At 42.9% G+C, this 25,173-nt stretch overlaps 1 protein-coding gene across 1 annotated transcript in view; it reads left to right on the forward strand.

Moving 5' to 3' along the window:
• The window catches only part of pld1a (phospholipase D1a), a 30,225-nt gene extending 5,469 nt beyond the window's left edge, over positions 1 to 24,756 (forward strand). The window contains exons 2-26 of the mRNA XM_061082462.1: positions 4,760 to 4,972; positions 5,980 to 6,149; positions 6,438 to 6,580; positions 7,116 to 7,227; positions 7,580 to 7,645; positions 8,695 to 8,753; positions 8,937 to 9,029; positions 10,227 to 10,379; positions 11,340 to 11,489; positions 12,565 to 12,648; positions 15,101 to 15,182; positions 16,210 to 16,320; positions 16,404 to 16,589; positions 16,892 to 17,105; positions 17,554 to 17,682; positions 18,060 to 18,178; positions 18,504 to 18,617; positions 19,770 to 19,880; positions 20,154 to 20,242; positions 20,343 to 20,456; positions 20,551 to 20,600; positions 20,698 to 20,832; positions 21,263 to 21,416; positions 22,865 to 22,982; positions 23,633 to 24,756. Of these exons, the coding sequence (XP_060938445.1) occupies positions 4,792 to 4,972; positions 5,980 to 6,149; positions 6,438 to 6,580; positions 7,116 to 7,227; positions 7,580 to 7,645; positions 8,695 to 8,753; positions 8,937 to 9,029; positions 10,227 to 10,379; positions 11,340 to 11,489; positions 12,565 to 12,648; positions 15,101 to 15,182; positions 16,210 to 16,320; positions 16,404 to 16,589; positions 16,892 to 17,105; positions 17,554 to 17,682; positions 18,060 to 18,178; positions 18,504 to 18,617; positions 19,770 to 19,880; positions 20,154 to 20,242; positions 20,343 to 20,456; positions 20,551 to 20,600; positions 20,698 to 20,832; positions 21,263 to 21,416; positions 22,865 to 22,982; positions 23,633 to 23,857 (3,162 nt within the window). The 5' untranslated portion in view covers positions 4,760 to 4,791 and the 3' untranslated portion in view covers positions 23,858 to 24,756. The remainder of the gene's footprint in view (positions 1 to 4,759; positions 4,973 to 5,979; positions 6,150 to 6,437; positions 6,581 to 7,115; positions 7,228 to 7,579; positions 7,646 to 8,694; positions 8,754 to 8,936; positions 9,030 to 10,226; positions 10,380 to 11,339; positions 11,490 to 12,564; positions 12,649 to 15,100; positions 15,183 to 16,209; positions 16,321 to 16,403; positions 16,590 to 16,891; positions 17,106 to 17,553; positions 17,683 to 18,059; positions 18,179 to 18,503; positions 18,618 to 19,769; positions 19,881 to 20,153; positions 20,243 to 20,342; positions 20,457 to 20,550; positions 20,601 to 20,697; positions 20,833 to 21,262; positions 21,417 to 22,864; positions 22,983 to 23,632) is intronic.
• The last annotated feature ends 417 nt before the right edge of the window (positions 24,757 to 25,173 follow it).

A 25,173-nucleotide genomic window follows, 5' to 3' on the forward strand; every position in this document is an offset into this window, starting at 1 on the left:
AGACAAGTCTGTCCGTTCAATATGGAGCCACCACATGATTGTTGTTTTAATGAGGGATCTGTAAAGTTGCTTAGAGGGTGGATTTCATTAAAGCAGATTCCGGTCTTTATGCTAAGCTAAGATAATTGCCTCCTGGCTCTGTCTTCATCTTTAGCATGCAGCCATAAAATGGTGTCAACGCTCCCACGGGCAACAAAGAAAATAGAAATGTTTTCGCTATTTCCAAAACACTTGAAGTGTTTGTGCTCAACCAACAATCTACAGCAGCAGCAGCTTTAAACAGAAAGTCAAGGATTGGTATTAGTCGTCTTATTAAACGCTCCATTAGAAAAGAGCAGATTTAAAGTAACTTTATTAAGTTAAAAACAAATATGTTTTGTTGTAGTTGCTCTGAGGCACTTCTCACAATCCAAACACTCCAGTGAAGCCGTCTGACGCTCCAGACAGAATTGAAAACATGTTTATTTGTCCCTGAAGGCCTATTCTAATGCAAAAGAAACACAGTAATTAGGATATTTCAGGGAAGTAGAAGTTCATAATAAGATAAGAGAAGTGGGGAAATCTCCAACGTTACAGCAGCAAGAACGCAGTCAGGAATTAACATCAGGAAAGTATTAAGAAGTAGCATGCAGTACTTATAAGGAGATATAAAATGTAAAGTAAAAACTAACGTACAAAGGGTAAACAGATTATATATACTGTGAACATGTAGATAATCAGGGTAAAAAAAGTACATCAAGACCTTATGAGAAGTTGGGATGAAACTTTCTCTCTCTTGGGACACTCTCTGTTCCCCAAATCTAATTTGGTCGCTGCATGAAAGATGTAGCAATATGTTTTTAACAGTTATAAGGACAGTGGCAGGAGACTACATTTCCCATGTGTCACATGCAGAACAGGAATGGGCAGTTTCCACTTGGCTTTTATTATGCCATCTTTTGCTTTTCTCCGCCTGCCAAACTCCATCAAACCTCTACAGTTCTTCTCCCACTCAACTTTCTTTTTGTCCATATCTTCCTCAGGATTTCACGGCTTATTGATTCTAAACTAAATCACATTTCAAGAGGGATGGAGGCACATAAAGGAAGAGGCGGACGCTCCTTCAGCTGCTTCTCTTGATATCTCTTTGTACGCAGCTCGCTGGCTGTTACAACCATCGCCATGGAAACAGGACAGGAAGCAGGAAGTATTCCATGTTGACAGGAGTACAGAGATAACTCCTCCAAACTCCCAGGGACCGTCACGTATTCTTGTCGTCTCTCCGCTCGGTCCCATCGGGCTGGGTGGACGGAGTTTGTGCACGTGTGCGACATCCGAGTCTACACATGCAGAAATCCAGCTTCCTCTGCAGTCGACCTCTCTGTGGGTCAGGCCTGTGGGGGGTCATGGGTATTCTTAGAGCAGGGAGATAACTGCTCTGTCATAAATACTTCTCCTGGAGTTTGCACGCACTCTGCACAAAAGTTCAGCCATTGTGCTTCGCTGGATTTAATGATTTAATGCATCTTGTGTCTCCAAACATCAAATATTTTGTTATGATGCAAGCAAAAAGGGACATTTTGAGTTACATTTTTTGTTCTTTGGCTGCTTTCGCTTCTCGTCAATTTATGTTTCATGTAGATGATGTAAAAACTTGCTGCACAACTAAATTATGCAGCATTAAGCCTCCATGCTTCACCATTTAAGTTTTCCTGCAGTTGTTCATAAAAGGGGAAACAGGGAGAAAAGTCCACTCTGTATCACATATATCACAAATTTAGACAAGTCACCATTTGAAGCTGTGGGAAAAAGCTCTTCTCCGACCCTGTTATCCGTTTGGTTAAGAATGTGACGGAGCAAAGTGAAAGTCAGAGCATTGACACAGAAAACTCTGACTGGGAACGGGAAAAACAAATGTCCAGGAATTTCCTGTGAGTGTGAACTGCACAATAACAGAATTTCAAGTGTTATGGGCATGTTGAAGAAACCCCTGAACAATCCACTTGAATTGTGTGTTGTTGCAGAATATTTAGTTTTGTACATGATTAACAGCAACGGCCGTGATTCACACTCAGCTTTTTCTTTGATAGAAACTAACAATGATTGTTTAAAGCCCGAGCGTGAGTAAAATAGGCCCAAATTAGAAAAATGAATGAAGGAGAAGACTTCACAGGGACAAGTGGAAACAGACACACACGCTGTCACTTCAGGCAACACGGCCACCGCTGGTGACTCCTCTGACTCCTCTCCGAGCGTGTTGGATCTTGTTCAGCTGAGTGGGAATGTTTGGTGTCGAGCTGCTGCTGTATAGCGGCTTGTGTGTTACTTACTCGTCACGAACACTTTTAGCTCCAAACAGAAGAATTTTGCGCTCCTGAGACAGATAATAGTCAGCGAGTTTCTTGTGTACTCTTCATACACTTTACTGTATAATCTAAAACTTACAACAAAACGTTATCTCACTGTCTATCTATATGTATATTTGTTCATTTCTTATTCTCTTTCTAACTATTGTCTGTTTTGTTGTGATGCACTGACACTGTTCTATTCTATTCTAACCTGTGTGAGTCTCGGAGTGTTTGATTTGTGTTGCCTTCACTGACGGTACAGAAACAATTGATTTGTTGCTCCGGCTCCAAACTGCCTCAGAGAAAACAGTCTGGAAATCTGATGAATCACCAAAAACCTCGTCCTTTAGTGTTGTTATCGTCAAAGCAACAAGAAAACACGCTGTTCCACTTGTAACATTCAGAACATTATTACCGAACTCATCATACTACCTTTGATTGCTTGGTTCTAATCATAGATCATTTCTAATATAAGGATAGGTTGTGTGGGGGCGGGACACTGGTGAGGTAGTCTAGAATGAATGGGGGCCTGTGGAGCTGTGGCCCCAGTATGTGATGTTAATCAGGCAAAATATCTGGTCACCATTTAATTCAATTGTATTGGATTTGGCTGCAAGGCTGTTTAACCCCCTACACTTCCCCCAACACCTCCATCGGCATTGTAGTGAGTAGATAATTAGTAAATTTTCATTTTTGGGGTGAACCATCCCTTTAATGTACAGCGGAGAGGAAAAAGTACTGAAATTTAAATTCCAGATGACAGAGTGCACGGTGATGTATGGCAATAATAGAAAAACTTTCCATAACACTTATAAAATCTCCTGTCAGAGTGTTATCTGCTGCAGCAGCTGCTGTGTCTCTTCTTTCCTGTCTCCTCCCGAGTCTCCTTTTCTTCTCTTGATTCAGAGTGACGTTTGTTTCATGGCTCATGTTTCATGTTTTTCTTTTTTCTTTTTACCCTGGAACTAGAAAAGGTTGAAGACCATGACATGCAGATTACTGAAACTGTTCCACACCCTGTCTGTCTTAGTGATGCAGGATCTCACACTCAGGGCTTAGCGAAAGTTGGATTTAATATCCCCGTTATACAGGTTTTTGAGATGGTTATTTATTTATACAAATACACATGTCCTCAGAGGCGTGTATTGTTGAGGTTTAAGTGAAACTAAAGCAGACGACTGAGTAATTTGACTGTTTGTGTGAACTGGTGCTTTGTTGTTGTTTGTGCAGCATGACACAGGTGGAGGTGGACGTATTATAGTCACACAGGGGTAAATGGCTGATTCTTTGCATATATCCCTAATGTTGCTTCATCACCATGGAAACGACTCCCAAATACTGTGCTCAGAAGCTATGACGTAATTCTTAAAGGTGTCGTAATCAACTTCTCCTCAACGCTTCAACCTAAGAGAAATAAAGGGGATTAATTGTCTCTTAACTCATGATTACATATCTGATTGAAGAGCAGGACTGTTTTACTCAGTGTGTCAGACTGTATGTGTGTCACAATAATGACTAACACGTCATTTATTAGGAAATGAAATCCCAGAGTAATTTACCACACCTCAACTGTGGGTTGGAGGGTAGATGATGTGCTGGGCATGACTAGGAAGCACAAAATGAAGGAAGCACACAACGTGATTAAACCACCGAAGAATTTAGTTACTGAGCGTATCGCCAAGCCACAGTTTCAGATGCTGCCCGTGTTCGTCTTTCAAAATGTCAGAGTCAGCGCCTCAAGCAGAAGGGGAAACAATTCAGGAAATCATTTACTCAGTGGTTAGGTCTCTGACCCTCTGACTGTCTGACTCTGACCTTTATCAAATCAATCCCAGAACAAACAATATTCTAACTGAGAAACCAAGGTCAGATGTGGTGTTTCGAAAATTCCCAATATTCTTGCATAAGATTTTTTGTTAGTGATTTTGGGGAAGTATTTCAGTGTGACTTCTTTCAGCATTAACCCTGAGCTGAAACTCTGGTTTCAAACCTTACTGAGACATTTAATTTGGTTTATTAACTGTCATTTCTCACTTTATGTGTATACATGTTTTAAATGTGTATGTGAAAAGTAATAGCTATTCAGCTGTGATAAGGAAAAAGGGGGCTGCATGGTGGAACAGTTCTCTTGCTGCTCCTTGTGCCTACATGGGTTTTCTACAGGTACACTGTATTTTGTAAGCTTGATCATTCTAGTGCTCAGGTGTCCTGAAGTCTTGCCTCATTTGAAATGTGTCCTTATCTGTGTATCATATTTAGAGTCTGAATACCTGTGGTTCTACGTGACTCTGATTATAGAGCATCCAGTTCTTGTGGAACCGGTCCTGATAGGATCAGTAGTCAGTGTAGTAGGATCACTGGAAGGTTAAAAGTCAAATGAGTTTATATTTATCACGTAGATGATTTAAAAGGATCTCTGCTCTCTCCTCTAGGCGCGCCCTGCTCTGGGGGCTCACTGCTAAGCATGCTGGGCAAGGACCAGAAAACGACCAGCAGCCTCAACCTGGTGAAATCGGAAGTCTCTGACACCGCGGCGGCCGCAGACGCACACGACGGCATTAAGATGGCCGACCTTGTGGAAAGCTTGGACACCAGAGAGCTGGATATGGGGGAAGGAGAGGACACCGACTATGATGGAAACTTAGGTATGTTTTTGTGTGTGTGTGTGTGTGTGACCTAGGTTCTGTTGTTAGTGATTATTTTAATCTCAATAAGTGTGAATAATACCTGGGAAACCATTTAAAACCAAACAAAGCAGTTATTTGCATGAAAAGCCTCTAATTTGGTAAGAGGAGATTCAATTTAGAGGAAACCTGACATGTCTGAGTAAGAAACAGGTTTGTCATTCATAAAGAGGATGTGTGTGGAAAATAAGGCCCAGAGGTGTGTCTGTCATCTTAGGGTTGTTCCCAGGGTCTCTAAGGGGGAGACAAGGAAGAGTAAAGCTGCTTCCATGATCCACAGGGGCTGCATGTTCGAACGCAAATGTCCGAGTCGGTTGCTTAGAGTGTTTCCTGAGTAAAAAGTCTGGATAATGGCCGAGTGAGTCAATGTGAGCATCCAGCAGGAACACAAATCAGGATAAAAAAGGTGCCATCACATAGAAGAACGTAGAGGAAGATGTCACACTGTAAAGACGAGGTGATTGGCAAGCTTTTGGTAATTTAAAGGTTATTTCCTGCCTCCAGCTGCTCCACCTTTAGGCTCCACCCCTCACCTGTACGCTCTCTGGAGATTTTCCCTGTTGGATTCGCATCTGACCAGGAAGATCTCCTTCCGCATTCTTCATATTCCACAGACCAAGTCCGGGGAATGACCGAACCTGACTGTCTGCACATTATCTAGAGTTCACGTCTTACGGAGCGATCAAATTGAATTCTCATTCTATTTCAACAGGAATCAAACTGTGCTTGAGTACAAGGGTGGATCTGTATTCTTTACATCATTTAAATCTCACAAACTTTACCGGAGAATAAACAGAAGCATTTTCCCTCACGCTGCAAACTAGAAAAGCACAGAGATCTGCAACAAAGGCCGACTCGTCAGTGCAGCAGCCTCCTCTCATCCTCCGCAGCCCGAGCTACTCCCACGTGCACAAGCAAGAGAAACCACACTAAGCAGCCCCCTCTCCTCTTCCCTCCCTCCCTCCCAGGGGACTGTCGTATCCCGTTTTCAGCAGTGTACGCCACGGTGGGCTTCAAGGAGGCCAGCGCCACGGTGTACCTGCCCACCGTGCCCATCATCGCCCGGATCCTGGAGGTGGAGAGATCCACGGCGGCTCAGGACCGCTTCAACCTGTCGCACCAGAGGAGCGTCAACAAGGTGCTGCTGCTGTCCTGTCTTTCAAAGCTAGAAATGCTCCTCCTGCCTTATTCTGAGTTGTTTTTATTCTGGGAACTATGACATTTTCATATTAATTACGTGTCGAATGCTCTGAATGATATCAGCTTTAGTGACAGTTTAATACGCTTGATTTGTGTCACATCTTAAGCAACTAAAAACCTTCTAATGCAGCATTTAACCTGACCATTTCTATTCTAAGCACTTTCCCGCAACACGTACACACACTAACTCGCTGCTCGCCCCTGCGTGTTGTGTGTCTGTGTGTAGTCTCTGCCAGCCGTGTTTAAGATTGAGCTGAAGCACGGCGAGTTCACCTGGGTGGTGAAGAGGAAGGAGAAACATTTCATGGACCTGCACAGGGAGATGAGGACGTACAAGACCTTCATGAGGATACCGCTGCCGTCGCGCAGGTTGGCGCCGACACACACACACACGCACAGATCGACCTTCCCACGTGAACACGCACACGTACAAACACAAAGAAACACACACAGCTTGTTGCACTGACTTACATTCTTTTGATGAAGAGGTGTGCTAAATTTGAGCTAAAATAACAAGTCTTGATCTGGAATTGAACATTTAAGCCTCAGCTCTTTCTTCCCAAATGGGAGATGAGTGACTTGGTGAAAGTGTTTCACACACACACACACACACACACACACACACACACACACACACACACACACACACACACACACACACACACACACACACACACACACACACACACACACACACACACACAGGTACATAGACACACTGAATAATGATTAGCATTTTAAAAGCACAGTGTTCCAGGTACACAATTTAGACAGAAAGTCAAATATTACTTAAGAAGCTGAGCCTGGAAGGTGATTAGTTTAACGTTTTGCTTATTAGATCAAGGTGTTTGACTAAATAAACCTACTTTACATCTAACATTTTTCTTCCCGCGCTCCGCCCCAGCCACACAGTGAGGAGGAGGACGGTGAGGAAGAGCGAAGTGAGGGAGATGCCCTCCCTGCCGAGAGGGGGGGTGGACGATCTGGTGAGAGACGAGCAGGTCTCCAGCAGGAGGGTACGTCACAGCGCCTTCAGCCGATTGTGATGTCTTAAAGGGATAGTTCACCCCAAAATGAAAATTCCCTCTTTATCTACTAAGCACTGTGCCGATGGAGGTGGTGGGCGAAGTGTTTGAGTCCATAAATTGAGTGAACTATCCCTTTAATGCAAGGAGCTCTCCAGGCAGTCCCTAACCCTAACTCCTTGTATATCTATTCAGGAAAACACTGAGAGTGTGTTTGTGTGTGTGTGTTTGTGTGTGTGTGTGCGTGCCTCTCAGTTTTTACATGCATGGATTTTGTCATTAAAATACTCACAGTGGCCCAAACCGAGTGTGTGTGTGTGTATGTGTGTGTGTGTCCCTACAGAAACAATTAGAAGACTATTTGAACAAGCTGCTGAGGATGGCCATGTACCGCAAATATCACCATACTGTGAGTAATCCTACTAAGCACTAAACATATACATAACCTCATCATCAAGGTCAAGGTTAAACTCATTTAGGTTTGAATTTAGGCTTCCATAGTTATGAGCACAAATGTGTGATGTTGTCTACTTTAAACACCAGAAAGGGACTTTAACAGAAAATCATATTCTTGGTGGGATTTATGCTTTTCTCCGTCTCCCTCTGCATGATGTGGTGGAACCTTGAGTGTTGACCCAGCTAGTCGTGTGTTTACCCATCGCACTGAGTCTGCTTTATGTTAACACACTGAGAGAAGTATATCATTACTACATGTTGAAACAACCCTCGAGCGCAGGTTTGATGCCCTGGACGAAAACAGATCTGCCAAAAAACACAAGATGAAGTTTCTTATTTGCTTTCTAGAGAATACATAATAAACTGTGGTCATTAATCTTTTAAACACCTGCAGGACGATACTTTCTGTTTGTTTTCTTTGCCGAGCTCCTTTTATTCTGTATAACTTATTATCAAAAACACCAGGAGTGTTTGAAAAGACGTCGGTGGCCCCAGGGGAAAGGGAACAAGGGGCCCTACACCCGCCTCATCTGCACTTAGCTGACTCACAAAAATGCATTGCTGTGGACTAACGTATTCAGCCATTCTTAAGGGGGGCCCACCTCTCATCTCAGGGCCCCGGGCAGCTTCCTGCTCTGTAGCAACGCCCCTGAAAACATCCACGTGACTATATTATCAGATCCATCTTATATTTTCAGTAAACACATGTAAGCTTTAGTGTCCTAAATGTTATCTTCATTTAATCTGACTTAGGAATGAACATCAAAATGTATCATCATCATCATTACTTTAACTGCCTCATTGTTCCCGTCGTGTGCTGATGAAATAATATTGTGCATCATTAAAACGTAATATCCACGCTTAGGTGATTTTTGATGAGTCTTGTTGTTTCCAGGTGGATGTTTGAACTCACCAGTCTGCTCACCGAGTTGTGTGTTGATTTTAGTCCACGTGAGAGTCAGTGTGTGAAGCCTCTTGTTGTCTCCACCTGTCTTTTCTCAGATGGAGTTCATTGACATCAGCCAGCTGTCTTTCATTCATGACCTGGGACCCAAAGGACTGTGAGCATTTTCTCCTCCTTCAGTTCCTTCATTCGGGACGACAATCGCTAAATAACAATACGGCGAAGCACTCAAGCTGAAATCTAGAGAATTGGGATGAAAATCTCACGTCAGCCTCCTGAGATACTTTCTTTAAATGTGTTAATTCAGATATTTGACCATTTTCTGTTCCATCTCCTCCAGGGAAGGGATGATCTATAAGCGCTCAGGCGGACATCGTATCCCTGGCATGAATTGCTGTGGTCACAGCCAAGCCTGCTACCGCTGGTCCAAACGGTCGGTGGTTACTTCCTTCTCTTTATCTATATTTGTCCTTGTCTAAGTACAGATGTGAACGCACTCAGATCTGATGCGATCCGATCACAGCAGACCACATTCTAAGGTTGACTGTTTACTCAGCTGACGTCCTCCGACCCGCCACAGTTTATATATTAACTGAATTTATTTTTACTCCTAACTCTGCCCATACGCTGAATTGTTTTGACCACGACATTATGAATGGTGAAATCTGTCTTCACTGCAGCTGCACCAGATTCATCCAGCGCCTCCTGACTCTCTCTCTCTCTCTCTCTCTCTCTCTCTCTCTCTCTCTCTCTCTCTCTCTCTCTCTCTCTCTCTCTCTCTCTCTCTCATACCGGCACACAGACACACACAAGCAGTGACATTGGCCACATCTGTAAACTCACACTGGGTCAAATCTACCAACATACGTATTAATTTGCATACAGAGCTTTTGAGTTTTTATTGAGGCTTTAATTTTAGCTTTTTGTGCAGCCTCTTTTTTTTTTAATTATTTTTTTTTTACATGTAATCATGTAAATAGACGACAATGGAAGTTCTGTGGCTCTGAATCACAATTTTTCTAATACAAAGAATTGTGTTATTTTAACCACCGCACTTGTCAAATATGTAGGTGTGATGGATGTTGTGCACAAAATAAATAAATCATTCCGGGCTCAGATTTCTGGCAAGAAACTGTCATCGTGTAGGTGTAACAACACAGCGACCATTCATTGTACATCAAACATATTATAAATATTCTAAAATTAATGTTGTAATAAGGGATTTTTGGCCGTCATGTGACTTTGTATTCATGTGTGTTGTTTGCTCACGAGCACATTCAACTCATGTGTATGTGCACACGCTCGTCTCTCTTCATCTGTTTCTCTCTCTTTCTCTTTATCACAGCCAAATTATTATGTGAGCAGTTGTTTTTACTTGTTATTTTCTAAAGACAACACACACACACACACACACACACACACACACATACACACACAGAGATCCCACATGTTTGAAACGCTCGGCCCATCCACCTACATCCCCTTGATAGTTTCCTTCCTACACTGTTCCTTTAAACAAGAAAAGTAAGAAACAGTGCGAGATCCGGAGAAAACGAAATCGGAAATCCTGATGCATACAATCGTCATGATACTAACGACAACTGTGTGTGTCTTTGTGTGTGTTGTGCAGCTGGCTGGTGGTGAAGGACTCGTGTTTGCTGTACATGAAGCCAGACTCTGGGGCCATCTCCTTCGTGCTGCTTCTGGATAAAGAGTTCAGCATCAAGATGGACTCCAAAGACACAGAGACCAAACATGGAGTCCGGGTTGACAGTCTCTCCAGGTCATATGTCTTTTTGTGTGTGTGTGTGTGTGTGTGTGTGTGTGTGTGTTTGTGTGGATTGTGCGGCTTATGCTACATAAACATAAATGTTAAAAGGAAAATCTAGAATTACTTTCCTACAACCTCCAACAACAGCCATAAACCAGTTGTTATTTGTGTGGTTTACTTGTGGCCAAAGATCCTTTTTTTAATAGAGATGGAGAAAATAAACTGAGGCTGCTTCTTCTTCAGGTTTCTTGATTCTGACCTTCTAGTAAAGAACATGCTTGAGCTTCTCCTTGTTGGATTTTTCTTACGCTGGCATTTTAAGCACCGGCACCAAAACCAGATACATTTCATTAAGTGACGAGCAAACATTTCAAACGATGCTCCAGGAAAAAGTTTTTTTAAGTTACAGCTACATTGCTTTTAACGCTGTTGTTAACATCAGATGTTAAGGGGTTAACTCGTTTCATTTTTACCACTCTTAATCAGAGGGTTATTTATTTATCTATGTTTTTAATTTAACTTTGAATTCTTTTCTGACGGAGTTGCTACATGTATTATTGTTTTCAGGAACAGGAGCAGTCGGCACAGCTAATAAATAAATGAATGCGTCCAGAAAGAACAACAACAACAGAGAGAAAACATATATCCTCTCACATCACGAGAGGATCACTTATTCATAGATTAAACTCATGATCATTTATCTTTTGTTTTGATATGAGCCTAGAAACAGGTCCAGGGAGAAACTCCTTCCTCCTGATCACCACATATTCTCCTGAGTATAAATTCAGAAGCTACTATTTCCCATTTTTTGAAAAAGAAAAACGCCTATTCCTGCTTTGAGAAACATCAGATCAGAATAAAGTGATTGTTTTCATGCCTAGCAGTGTGTGTGTGTGTGTGTTTGTGTGAGAGAGCACTGGTATGTCTATGTTTATTTCACTGCGTATGTCCCTGTCCACACCCTCCCTGCAGGACGCTGGTGTTCAAGTGTGCCAGCTACAGACTCGCCCGCTGGTGGGGTCAGAGCATCGAGAGCTTCGTGAGGAATCACGGGAAGGCTTTCCTCCGGGATCACCGCTTCGGATCCTTTGCCCAGGAAGAGGAGAACATCCCTGCCAAATGGTAACCACCGCCTCACGACTGGTGGAGCTGGTTCGTGATCAGAAAACACGTAATCACGCAATCCTACAAGAAACCAGCACACTGGGGGGAGAAACATAAAAAGTACAAAAATACAGATTTTCAACACGTCTTATTTTTAACCCCTGTGTTACTCGTTCCCTGGTAACTATGGAAATGTACCATAGAGCTCTGAGCAGTCGACTCTCTGTTGCCTGTTTTGCCAGGTTTCAGGTCTTTTTTTTACGTTTCTCTCCCCCTCAGCTGGCAGATTCTGCGATATTGAGTCATCTGTGTGAGAATGTCATTATGCCGTCTTTGCACCCAGGACAGAGCGCGATGCAAACCTGCGAGCTGATGGAAAAAGCCAGCTGTGTGTAAACAAGAGTTATGTCACGATGACGCTGTTAGTGGACGTGACCTGCATGAAGCCTGTGAGCGTGTTAAAAAGTTGAGAAATTCAGCAAACCTGAGCAGAAACGTTTCCTTTCGTTACCCGTTCTGTGGTTTTGTGGTATTTTCTGAGGTAATCTACGAACAGAAAGTGAGCTCTGAAATAGCAGAAGTAGTTAACTGTATATTGTAGTAAAACACTGTACATTTTTTTATTTCAGTTTGAGAGCAGGACTCATTGATTTACAAGTTCAGATGTTCTTTCACTCAAAAACCCTGCGCTCACACTCAAATTGGCCCTGCTTGTACTTTGATTTGTCCGGCATGTGCTCAAACTGTTCTCACACTCAGAGAGCCCCCTCTCAAAGAAGTAAAGGTCACACAACCACAACAAGGGCAGGACAATTTCAATAGGTCAACCCTACACCTGGCTTTCTTATTGGGAAAAAAAAGTCCAAGAAGAAGATAAAAAACTAAGCCGGTTTCACGGAAAATCTGTTAAGCCATAAAATATCAAGATATCAGAGTTTGAGCACAAGCAGAGGCTGTTAGAGTGCAAGCGCAGGGTTTGTGTCCTGCTCTCAAACTCAAAGACCAGGCTCTGGAATAAATATAGCAACTAAACCCCCTATATGTGTTTATCTTTTTCCCAAGTGACTAATTTCATTGTTATATGTCATTGCAGGTACGTGAATGGGAAGACGTACATGGAGGACGTGGCCAACGCTATGGAGGAGGCTCAGGAGGAGATCTTTATCACTGACTGGTGGTGAGTTTCAGTGTGTGTCCTGTGTTGTGTGTGCACATGCATGGTGTTGAGGGTTTTCGTGTGGAGCGTCACGTGTGTTTGCTGTCGGCACTGAGGCGTGAGAACACACACGAGAGAGAAAAAGAGAAAAAGACGTCTCAGTGTGGCGCCGACTTCTTTCAAGGAGGAAAGAATGTGACATGAAGTTCAAACTCTCTTTAAGACGCCCGGACGTTGACTTGTTTTGATTTGATTCTCTGAGCGTAGGTTATCTGTGCAGCATCGGTTGCCATGGGGATCTACCTTGCTTAAAAATGAGCCACTTTTGTGATACCAGAAAACCTTAGTTGCCATATGCTGCTTGTTTAAGCAAAAAAGGTTATGTTTTGAGTAGAATATATTCTCAAAAATCACACACAAAGACAGTTTTATTTTTACCTCCACCACAGAGGTTATGTTTTCATTTTGTCCGTTTGTCTGTTAGTTTGTAGGATTACGGCATAAAATACTTGACAGAGTACAACATAACTTGGTGGGAGGATGCGATGTAGTTGTTTTACAATATTAACAAAAGAGTCTGTAGTGGGAGCGTTTTCTGGAGCCAACATTTTGTGATGGCCTTTTTACTTGCAGCCAGCAAGACCCTAAGTAGGTATATATCAGCTTTACTCAACCCATCTGGCATATTCCCAAGATAGAGAGTTGTGAACTATACATTCATATTAAAGCATAGGACCTTTGAAACACTTTTTGCCACTTCTCTCCAGAAAGACTGGATGGAGGGGCAAGACCAAAAAATATATGCATGATCAGCAAAGACCTCTCCGCATTCTCTCCAGGATTCTGGCCTGTTTAGGGGACTGATCTTTGTGAGGGTGATCTATGTGAACTAGCTGCACTTGTAGTTGGAATAATAAGAAACAACTGGCTAGATCGCTTCTAACGTCCCCCCTGTGTGCGTGCATGTGTGTCCGTGTGCATGTTCGAGACAAACAAACAGAACAGGGGCCTTAAAATAAACTGCTTCATAGACCAAGACATGTCAAACATCTACACTGGGATACCTTTGAGTCAGAGATATCAGGCAAGCATATCAGGCCCGACTGGGGAACTGCAGAGTACAAACATAGGAACATGGATCATATGTTTGATAAAGCAGACGTGTATCACTGCCCCAGTGGTCCAAGGCGCTTCCGGCTGATGTCTGTCTCAGAAGTGTGAGAGGGAGATGTATGATGATGACACTATATATAGCAGCTCTGTATGCAGGTGGGAATGAGTGAGTGTCACTTGTAGTGTAAAGTGCTTTGAGTGGTCTTTAAAAGCACTATATAAATGCAGTGAATTCACCGTTTACCATGTAATCACGTTGTCCACTTTTCTATTTTCTCCTGTTTCCAATCTCTCTGCTGTCAATACCTAATCTAAAAATATCTGCTCTTCACACACGTGTATATGTACTTTGCACATGTTTATTTTACTTTAAAAAAAATATATATACAGATAAGGCTGTAAGAATAGTTTCCTGCAACAGATAAACATGAAGTAAAACAGTTATATTGGCTTATCGTCAGACTTTACTCCAACGAACAAGCTGATGAATCCACACTGACGCCCAGTGTAGTGTAGCACACGCTGTTGGACATTACATTATGTATTACCCACAAGTCCTGGCTCTCTGCAAGGCTCTATGATGGTCCCGGCTCTAATTACAGCCTCACACACACACGCACACACACACACACACACACACACACACACACACACACACACACTGAGAATAGAAACACAGTGACAGAAAGACACAGCCTCCGTATCTGTTTACGCTCGCACCACATCTCCTTTGTCTCGCTCTGTCTCCGCTGATCTGCCCGTTGTGTAACGTCTAGGAGTCATGTTCGCCTTCTGAGAAATTAATATCTGACCTCTCACATGACCTGAAGTGTTGAGATGAAAAACAATGAAAAATCCTGATGTTCTCGTGTTAAATCTTGCGAAATTGATGGAAACCGTCAAACGAAATATTGATATAACACACAACATGTAAATCTAATGTAATATCAACTCCTTCACATAGTAAATTTGATGTAAAACATATTCTAACTGTCTTGTATTTTAGTTTTCAAATTGGAAATAAACCCTGTACTTGGCTCCACTGACACGGACATGGTCATCATTGTAATTTCAAATGTTTGGCGTGGCTGAAATCCCTCAGTTCCAAAGCAGTAATCGCCGGGCTCAAGGTCTTAACCAATGAGGTGTCAGCTTGTGTAATGTGAGCCAATGGCACTGCAGACATGTGGGCTCAGGATGCCAATGTAATGACATATCATTATGTCACGTCAGTTACACGGAAAGCGTTGAAAACTTGATGGTAGCCATAAATGTTTTTTACTGTGTTTGAAGTGATGAGTCATTTCTCTCAGTTCGTTCACCTCCTTCTCTCCTTGTGTCCGTCGCTCTCTCTGCTCAGGCTGAGTCCAGAGATCTTCCTGAAGAGACCTGTGGTGGAGGGCAACAGGTGGAGACTGGACTGTATCCTCAAACGCAAAGCAGTGAGTGGTCCCAGATTTCACCTGCCAACGCTGTGGAGGGGGGGTTTCCTCCTTGTGTGGTCTCAAGACTTCTCCGGACTCCTCCATTACTTTCATGTGCTTTAGGTTAAGAGTTCCTTACTGAACATCAGTGGTGCAAGTAAAGGGACAAAAATGCACTCCCGTAAAAGTAAAAATACCATGTTAGCTTTTCTACTTAAGTAAAAGTAAGTCAGTACTTGCTTTTAAATATACTTTGAGTATTATAAGTCTATTCCCTAATGCAACCATTATTATAGCTGACTCTCAGCTGTGACTTCTTCAGAATCCAGTTTTAATGTTTTGTCCCCGGTGATGCTGCTGCTGCAGGAGGTGGAGTCTAATCTTACCTGCCTGCTCTGATTGGATCAATGGACCAATTCCCCTCTCGTTGTTGATACTTTTTTTTCATATGAAAAAACAATGTAGACCTGTAACACAACGAAATGTAAAATCGTAGTGGATTAGAAATTACAGATTTTTTCTGATGTATGTAGTAGAGTAAAACTGAAAAGTACCTAAAATATATCTATTTAAGTAAATGACAGATACATGGAAAATGTGCTTAAGTACTACATCAATGTAAATGTACTTTGTTACATCCCACCACTGCTGGACATTTGTGTACTGTTACTACACAGTGTTGATGTACTGGTACTTGTTGAGATACTTAATCCTTCCACTACATTGATGACTACTTAGATTATTAAGGATTTACTGCCAAACATATATAAATTAGTTGGCATTAGATCGATTAAAATTAGATCAAAACCACCTGCAACTTTCAAATTCTACTCGCATGTCTGAAAAGTGTTATTGTAATGGATGACTAATGGTGGCAATTGTGCCATACTCCCTTATTTTGTTGCTAGTATCTCTAAATTTACTTAATTACGTTAAGGGATTGTTTCTACAGAGGGGTATTGATACTTTTACTTTAATAAATCGTATTACTTCCGCTAGTATATGAGTGTTAATAAATTATAATGTATGAATTTCCTGCCAACAGCAACAGGGAGTGCGCATCTTTGTGATGTTGTACAAGGAGGTGGAGGTCGCTCTAGGCATCAACTCAGGCTACAGCAAGAGGACGCTCCTGCACCTGCACCCCAACATCAAGGTGTGTGTGGCTGAAGGTTCTTTTGTGTCGTGTGCATGAGTTTATTTTGTCTTAATATGTAAATCCACGTGTGCTGTGTCCAGGTGATGCGTCATCCCGACCACGTCTCCTCCTCCGTCTACCTGTGGGCGCATCACGAGAAGATCATTGTCATTGACCAATCGGTGGCCTTCGTGGGCGGGATCGACCTGGCGTACGGCCGCTGGGACGACAGGGAGCACCGGCTGACGGACGTCGGCAGCGTGACGCGTTCTGTGGCTCTGGAGCAGGTCAGACACACAAATACACACAACAAGGAAGAAAACTGCCTGTTCACTCTGTGGATCTTTAGACAATAAAGTTACCTCCACACAAAATATTTGAATATGGAAATGGTTAAATCTGTGTCATTCTACACCACTGATCTTTAATCATTAAGCCTTAATCCAACAAAAGATTTACAATCCAAACTTTTGCTACAGCAAGTTGGATTTACTCCCGAGGGAATACATCTTTGATTGTGACTTTAACCCGTCCTCATTAACTCATTAACCTGCACTATGTAATCTATAACTTTTCTCCATGACCTCAGGCTGGAGCCGCCAACACTTCCTCCAGTAAGGGCGTGTCCTCTGTCGACGGCGTCCCGGAGCGAAACGGTCAAGGGACGCCGCCCGGCGACCAGGTGGAATTGCCCAAGCTGAAGGGGATTGGTCGCAACAGGCGGGCTCGCTTCAGTCTGTACAAGCACCTGCAAAAACACACCCTGCAGCACGCCGACAGCGTGAGCAGTGTGGACAGTGCGGGTACGTTCACATGAAAGAGAAAAGAGTGTGAAAGAGAAAAGAATGTGGAAGAAGCGGAGAGTGAGAGAGTGAGTGAGCAATGCAAGAAAACTTTAAGCTGCTCATGTTTTGGCAAAAACAGCCTCTACTACCTCCGCTGCCATGTGGTTGTGTTGGTGTGGGTGAGAACGGATGAATCAGAGGAACATTGTAAAGATCCTCAGAATAAAAGCATTATATACTCGGACTGCAGCTCTTTTACCACAATGTTTTCATTCTGTGTGTGTGTGTGTGTGTGTGTCTCTGTGTGTGTGTGTGTGTGTGTGTGTGTGTGTGTGTGTGTGTGTGTGTGTGTGTGTGTGTGTGTGTGTGTGTGTGTGTGTGTGTGTGTGTGTGTGTGTGTGTGTGTGTGTGTGTGTGTGTGTGTGTGTGTGTGTGTGTGTGTGTGTGTGCGTGTGTGTGTGTGTAGGGAGTGGTTCAGTGCAAAGCCTGAAGACCGGTGTTGGAGAACTACAAGGCAACACTCGCTTCTGGCACGGAAAAGACTACTGCAACTTCGTCTACAAGGACTGGATCCAGCTGGAGAAACCTTTTGATGGTCTGAAACACCCATACACACACACACACACACACACACACCCCCACACACGCACACACACACACGTAGAAACACACACACCCACACTCACACACACACACACGCACGCACACACAGAAACACACACTTCATTATTTAGGTCTTACTCTGAAAAGCTCTCACTCTTGCCAGGTTTAAATTCTTTTCTCTTCACATTCCTGTACTAAGTCTGAGTCTTGTGATTTTTTCTTCTCTTACATACAAATGTGAGGAAATCTGGAAAATCTCGAGTAGATCTAAGCAGCATATTAAACATTTGATCTTTTTATCCTTCTCTTCTCACATTTCCACCCTTTCCACCTCATTTATTTTCCTTCCCTCTCCTCCTCTCTGCGCAGACTTCATCGACAGATACACCCAACCCAGAATGCCTTGGCACGACATCGCCTCGGTGGTTCATGGCCGAGCCGCCCGGGATGCGGCCAGACACTTCATCCAGCGCTGGAACTTCACTAAGGCACTTGAACACACACAGACACACACAATCAAACACAAGGTTCTAGAGCAGGATTTAAAGCTGGACTTTTTAATGTTATTTTAAGTTTTTTTTACAGTATGGGAATTTCAGGGTTGTAATTACAGGAAACATGAGGAAACCGATGTGAAATTGAAGGGAAACACTGAACTGGCTACATCACTGCACATGTTTGGCTTGATGGGTGGAAAAAAGAGACTCACTCTCCTGTTTTCCATGGCACCAACTTCCCTCCCTGCTTTTCCACTTCTTTTCCACCGCCTCTATATTTACCTTCTGTGTGCTGAACATCTCGTCCCTCCTACAGATCATGAAGCCAAAGTATCGCTCTCTGTCTTATCCGTTTCTGCTTCCCAAGTCGCACACCAGTGCCAACGAGCTCAGATACCAAGTCCCTGACTGCACCAATGCCAGAGTACAAGTAAGCGGACACGCCAAGTACACGCCTGCACCCACACAATAAAAAGAAACATGCCGGATTTGTTCTTTTTTGAAATTACACAAAATGACAAACTGGGACCTAAAAGCCGACCGTGGACCGAACCCCAGAGAAAACCCACTGGTAGAAAATTACAGAGAGAAAGACGAGAGCTCCCATGAACTCCCACTTTCCCACTCCAACCGCTGCATCCCAGTCTGCAGGCGCTGCTGGAGCGAGATAAGAGAGAGAGAGAGATGAAGGCCTCTCCACGGGCCAAAAACTTACATAACTCCCAACGATTGGCTCTCACCATTGACTTTTAAGGTTTCTTAGCCGAGAGGAGCTGACCCTCGGGTGAGATGTTCGACTAAAATAAGAAGGGAATGCAGATCCCTTCAGTCATGAGGCCATCGTGTTTCTCGCTTCAGGAAACAGTGATAGTTTTATTTTCCTCCGGGTCACTTATCAAAGGTTTTCGTTTTTTTGATTTGAGCAACTTATCTTTTCCTTTAAAACTACACCTGAAGAAACTCAATGTCTTTGAGCGTATTATATATGATTTATAACCTTCTAGATAATATATATTATCTCTATGGACAGATTTTTCATGTGAATCCACAGAATCTGTTTCTGATTCTAGTTGGACAAATCACATCGGCTTTTTATTTCATCTGCTTTCATACGGAGATAACCGTTGATACAGATTAGACAAAATGTCGTGTGGACCTTAAAAACCTTCAAAAAGTATGACTGTTAGTGTTTTGTTTGGAGATTAGTGAAATTAAGGAAACTAGTTGGAATTTAATCAATGAACGGCGAATGTAAGATTCTCTAAAAACTTATTTTATCCATTGTTTATACCAGAAGTTGCAAAATATTGCCTGTTGCCGACAGAGGCTTAACACATAGAAGCTACGACTTTCCAAGAAACACTATTTAGAGTAAATTCAAATGCATGTCAGTAGTTGTCAGGTTTTTCACCCGAAGCTGAAGGCACAGAAACTCTCCTTGGCTGGATACGTGGAGCTGCAGCAGCCACAGGGATCCTGTTCACCACACTCCTCATCTAGTTCTCACTCTGTCTCCAATAGATGCAAAATTCCATCTGTTTTACTATGCATGTTCTGATCCTCCTGTGTCTGTGTGCTAAAGGTGTTGCGTTCAGCAGCAGACTGGTCGGCGGGAATAAAGTACCACGAGGAGTCCATCCACAATGCTTACGTCCAGGTCATCGCCAAGAGCAAACACTACATCTACATCGAGGTAAAGCAGCTGAGGCCAGGATGTGAGACCACAGGACATTAAGAGGCTTTTAAGTTTAAGTGTATATCATTTGTTTCGGTTCGGTGGGACAGAGTTGTTTCCCTCTAGTTCATTTGGCAGCACTACTGAAAACACTGATGATGGTGTATAAACAACTTCCTGCAGATAATACCAGTACTTTGGTGTCAGAGTTTCTTTTCACTGTGGAATAGAAACAACTTCATTGTTCATTCATTACTGAGCTTGTAGACATAACCTTTCTTCTCCTTTCAGAACCAGTTCTTCATCAGCTGCGCGGACAACAGAATGGTGTACAACAAGATCGGAGACGCCATCATCGAGAGGATCCTCAGGGCGCACAAGTACTTACCCCCCCGCCCCCCCTGTTTAAACCTGTGTGTGTTTACCTGTGATGATGCTGCGTCACACAACAGCTCTTGAACGTGTGTGTCTTATCCTCAGGGAGGGGAAGAAGTACCGGGTCTACGTGGTCACGCCGCTGCTGCCCGGGTTTGAGGGGGACATCACCACCGGGGGGGGGAGCGCCCTCCAGGCTGTCATGCACTTCAACTACAGGTGAAGCCACGTGCACTTTATAGAGGGAGGAAGAGCGAAGGGAAATGAGACCAAATAAGTGGAAGTGGGAGTTTAATAAACTTTGTCTCCTCAGAACGATGATCAGAGGAGAGTACTCCATCATATCGCAGCTGAAAAGGGAGAGTGAGTACAGGAATTCATTATGAAGTTCACTTTTCCACACATGATGATTTATATTTAGAGGTGTAATAATGTCCTCCTGATTTTCCTCCTCTCCCAGTGGACGACCAGTGGATGAACTACATCTCCTTCGCCGGGCTGCGGACTCACGCTGAGCTGGAGGGACGTCTGGTCACAGAACTCATCTACGTCCACAGCAAGATGCTCATCGCCGACGACAACACAGTCATCATCGGTTAGTTTTTTTGTTTCTTGCGCTGTTTTCACCAGTGATTATTTCAGGGAACTTAACACTCGCACAATTGACACCAGCGAAATGTGACAGAGCCACAAACTGTCTCTTTTTCTCTTTCTGACGCCATGTGTGCGACTGAAGAACGACTTTAATACGTGTGGTAGAGTGTTATGTTAGCTCGGCTCCGCCACCTGCTGGCTAATAAGGTGCAGCTCACTCTTATTGAATTGTCAACAAAAGGCTTTTTTATATATATTACACAGATATTCAGAAGATCTGATTCGTGTGTGTGTTGTTTATTATCTGGAAGCCTCTCGTTTCCATTATTTAGTAAAATCATAAAATGATTGTTATCCACAACATGATAAAGAAATGACAACAACAGCAAGTCAGATGAATGTTTAGACTCACACATTTGTGTTTGTCTCAGGTTCTGCTAACATCAACGACAGGAGCATGTTGGGTAAACGTGACAGTGAGGTGGCGGTGATTGTCGAGGACTCTGAGAAGGTGGCGTCTGTGATGGATGGACAGGAGTATGAAGCCGGACCATACGCACTCCAGCTACGCCTGGAATGCTTCAGGTGTGTGTGTGTGTGTGTGTTTAATACAGAAAAGCACTTTACAAACTCTTCACATTATAAGAACCTGGTGATTTGTTTAATATAATCATTTATATTGTTTTGTTTTGTTTTGTTTAGTTAAGTTCACACAACATAAACACAAAATACAGAAATGAAGTGTAAAATTACACGTGAGGTTTTGCAGACACCAGCTGTGACTTAAATGAAAACGAGACCCAAATAAACAAAAAGATAAAGTGTGAAACATACAAAATCTTCTTTACAGGTCATTTATTAGTATAAAAGAGAAAACATAACATATATTAGTGTAAGTGTAAATACAGAGAAGGAAGAATATATTCTATAAATACAGTTTGTATAACAGAATTTTTAATTTTTGTTTGGTACATGGACAATGAAAGAGAGAGACAATTGACCCTGAGATGTATTATACATAGGGTTACAAAGGGGTGGAAAGTTTCCGGTAAATTTCCGGAAACTTTCCGTAAACTTTCGATGGGAACTTTACCCTCTGGAATTTTGGGAATTTTGAAAAAATAAATAAATACGCAAATTAAACGCTGAGCAATAAAAACATCATTCAAAACTCTATTTTAAAGATGTATGGAATGCAGCACACGCTGCACGTTGAATTTCAACCCTCCACTGTGCATTCTTCCACTACATGCACAGATAACTCCCAGCATGCTTCACTCTACAGCAGGGCTATTGAGGCCTGCTGTAGTGTGCAGGACTAGTCAGGTAAGTTTCCATGATATTACTGGGGAAAACATATTAGCATGCTGATTGAGGATTGTTCATCTGTTCATCTAGCCTATTTCCATTCATTTATCCATCAATTGTAAAATATGTTTACAGACGACTCCAATTGTTTGGCTAACTATTTATATCTCTGGCATTGCATTAGTGTTTTTTTACAATCTTTTTTCTCATCTTATTCTACAGAACAATGCCACGTGCACTATCTCATGTGTGGAGACATTTCACCCCATCCAATGTAGAAGGAAAGGCTGTGTACATTTGCGAATACTGTGCAAAGACCTATGTTAAGAATGACACAACGATGCAGAAGCATATAGTCAAGTGCCCAAAGTTTCCTCAGGGCTCAAATCAGCCTATGACAAAACAAAATGTTTATATTTATGTCTGTATATGACAAGGTAAATACAGTTAGTATAAATTACCCACAACATTTCCAGTTTATTCCTGTTAATTCCCGTTAATTCCCGTATATTCCCGTATATTCCCGTTAATTCCCGTATATTCCCGTTAATTCCCGTATATTCCCTTTAATTCCCGTGGAAAGTTTCCAACTTTGAATATTCCCGGAATTTTGCAACCCTAATTATACAGTATTTTGTATATTTTAAGTTTTTCCACACTTTATTTATGGTTCATTCTTTCCTCCCCCTCTCCGTCTCTCCCTCTCTCTCCTTCTCTCCGACCAGGACCATCCTCGGAGGTCACACAGACACCAGCATCGACCTGTCGGACCCCATCAGCAACCGCTTCTACAAGGACGTGTGGATGACCACAGCCGGCCGCAATGCCACCATCTATGAGAAGGTGAGTCTGACGTGAGGGTTTCGGTGCTGGAGCTGTCAGATGAAGTTCTGCTCTCATCAATCCAAGCTGCACTTTGTCAACCTCAGTTGTTCTCAGGCTCAGGACGCAGGTTCACTGCTTCACAAATGTGTCTGAAACAATAGTGAGCCACATCCACAGTCCTCTGTGTGAGCAGTCTGAGAACGTTAGGAGTCTGGATTTATTAAATCAAAAGGGAATATCCACTAAGGGTGTAGGAAATGGACGGAGAGTATATATGAAGATGTATGTTTACCCATTTGATTTGAATAATTGCAATAAACTTTGGAATACAGTTTTGTACAGAACGAGGTTTCATTTTACATGTTCCTGTTCAATTCCATTTAAAATACTTAACTTAAACTACTTGAACTTTAAATTCATCCACACACATAAAGGACAAGACTAAGTTCTATTGCATCTAAAAAAACGACAACATACATGTCACATTACAAAAACGCAGACTGAAGGAAGATTAAGTTTAAAGTGCATGTGTGGGTAATTTCTTTAACCTTTACATGCTTTTTCTAAATATGTTGATCCAATACTTGATGAGATATTTCAGTCTAAACCCAAGCAGTGGTCTTCAGCAGCAGCATGTTTGCAGTATTTACATGTGTGTTTTCCTGCAGGTGTTCCGCTGCCTCCCCTCGTCCCTGGTGAGGAACATGTCCGAGCTGGAGCAGTTCCAGTCCAAACCGGGCCTGGCCCAGACCGACTCGGCCCGCGCTCATGAGGAGCTGCGCAAAATCCGCGGCTTCTTGGTCCAGTTTCCTCTGGACTTCCTGTCCGAGCACAACCTCATGCCCTCTGTGGGGACGAAGGAGGCCATGGTCCCAACGGAGATCTGGACGTAAAGGACGTGAAAAGATTGCCACCTGCTCTTTACACGTTTTTCATCTCGAGTCTCTGGACTGTGATCGTCATCATCAGCTGGATTTTTTGTAAGGGATCATTTCCTGATGTGTCCGATCTGGAGACGAGAGGCGGGTTAACGACTCGGCTGGGCATCGACAACTATCTCAAAGCTGTTGCTACTGAGAAACACTAAACAGTGGTAGGAGCTTGAAGGGGTAAGCACTAAAATTTATGAGGAACATGAAGACTTCGCACTTGTGGACAGTTCTGGAGGCATTGTGGCCGCATTGAAATTGTGGAGATTTAAAGAAATGGGGTTTTGAAGGGACCAGAGTGGAGGACGAGTCAAATCTGGGACAACACTGCTAATAAACACACAACTCTTGGTTTAAGAATGAATTTGTAATGTTGGATACATGTTCGTAAGGTGCATTCGTGCTCAATGTGACGCACGTGAGCGAACAGAGGAGTCGCTGAAATCTCTTTTTTTATCTCAAATGTGTCTTTGGATTTCTAATAACGTGACGTGTGCTCGCACGTGCACACAAGACAATTCTACTCGTTCAGCGGTGGTGCATGATTTACCGATCTTGATGACTAATGCATGTACCAATCACAGAAACCCCCAGTGGAGGCATTTTTAAACGTTCTGTCTGGAAGATGTTTTGTGAGAGACACAGCTCTATTCTGCTGGAATCCAAGTGAATCGAGGTGTTGAGCCGATTTGGCTGCAAAAGCTTATTCAACTCTATTTGTTGTGAAGACGCTTGTGCTCGACATCAGAGGCTGGATGAGACAATCTGCCCACAAGTTTGAAAAGCAGCAGTTCCTTTTTTGCTCAACAGATGGTGCTAGCCTCTTAAGAATACAGTGTGTGTGTGTGTGTGTGTGTGTGTGTGTGTGTGTGTGTGTGTGTGTGTGTGTGTGTGTGTGTGTGTGTGTGTGTGTGTGTGTGTGTGTGTGTGTGTGTGTGTGTGTGTGTGTGTGTGTGTGTGTGTGTGTGTGTGTGTGTGTGTGTGTGTGTGTGTGTGTGTGTGTGTGTGTGTGTACAGTAATGGAAGAGTTTTTACGTTTCCACTCGATTTGTTCTCTGAAGTTATCGAGTTTGTCTTGTAAATACAAATGTCGTGACTAATTTGTTGAATTTTTAATACCTGTCAGAGCGCCTGATTTGATCACCAACCCCCTGGAATGTGAAGTTAATTCGATAACCACTCCTTTGTCTCATTAACAAACACGTGCAGCGTATGTATGGATCCAGATCGTCACTGGGGTTATGACAGGGTGGAGGCTGAGCTTCTAGAATGAGGACTCA

The sequence above is a fragment of the Limanda limanda genome, chromosome 12, assembly GCF_963576545.1.
Source record: "Limanda limanda chromosome 12, fLimLim1.1, whole genome shotgun sequence".
Lineage (NCBI taxonomy): Eukaryota > Metazoa > Chordata > Actinopteri > Pleuronectiformes > Pleuronectidae > Limanda > Limanda limanda.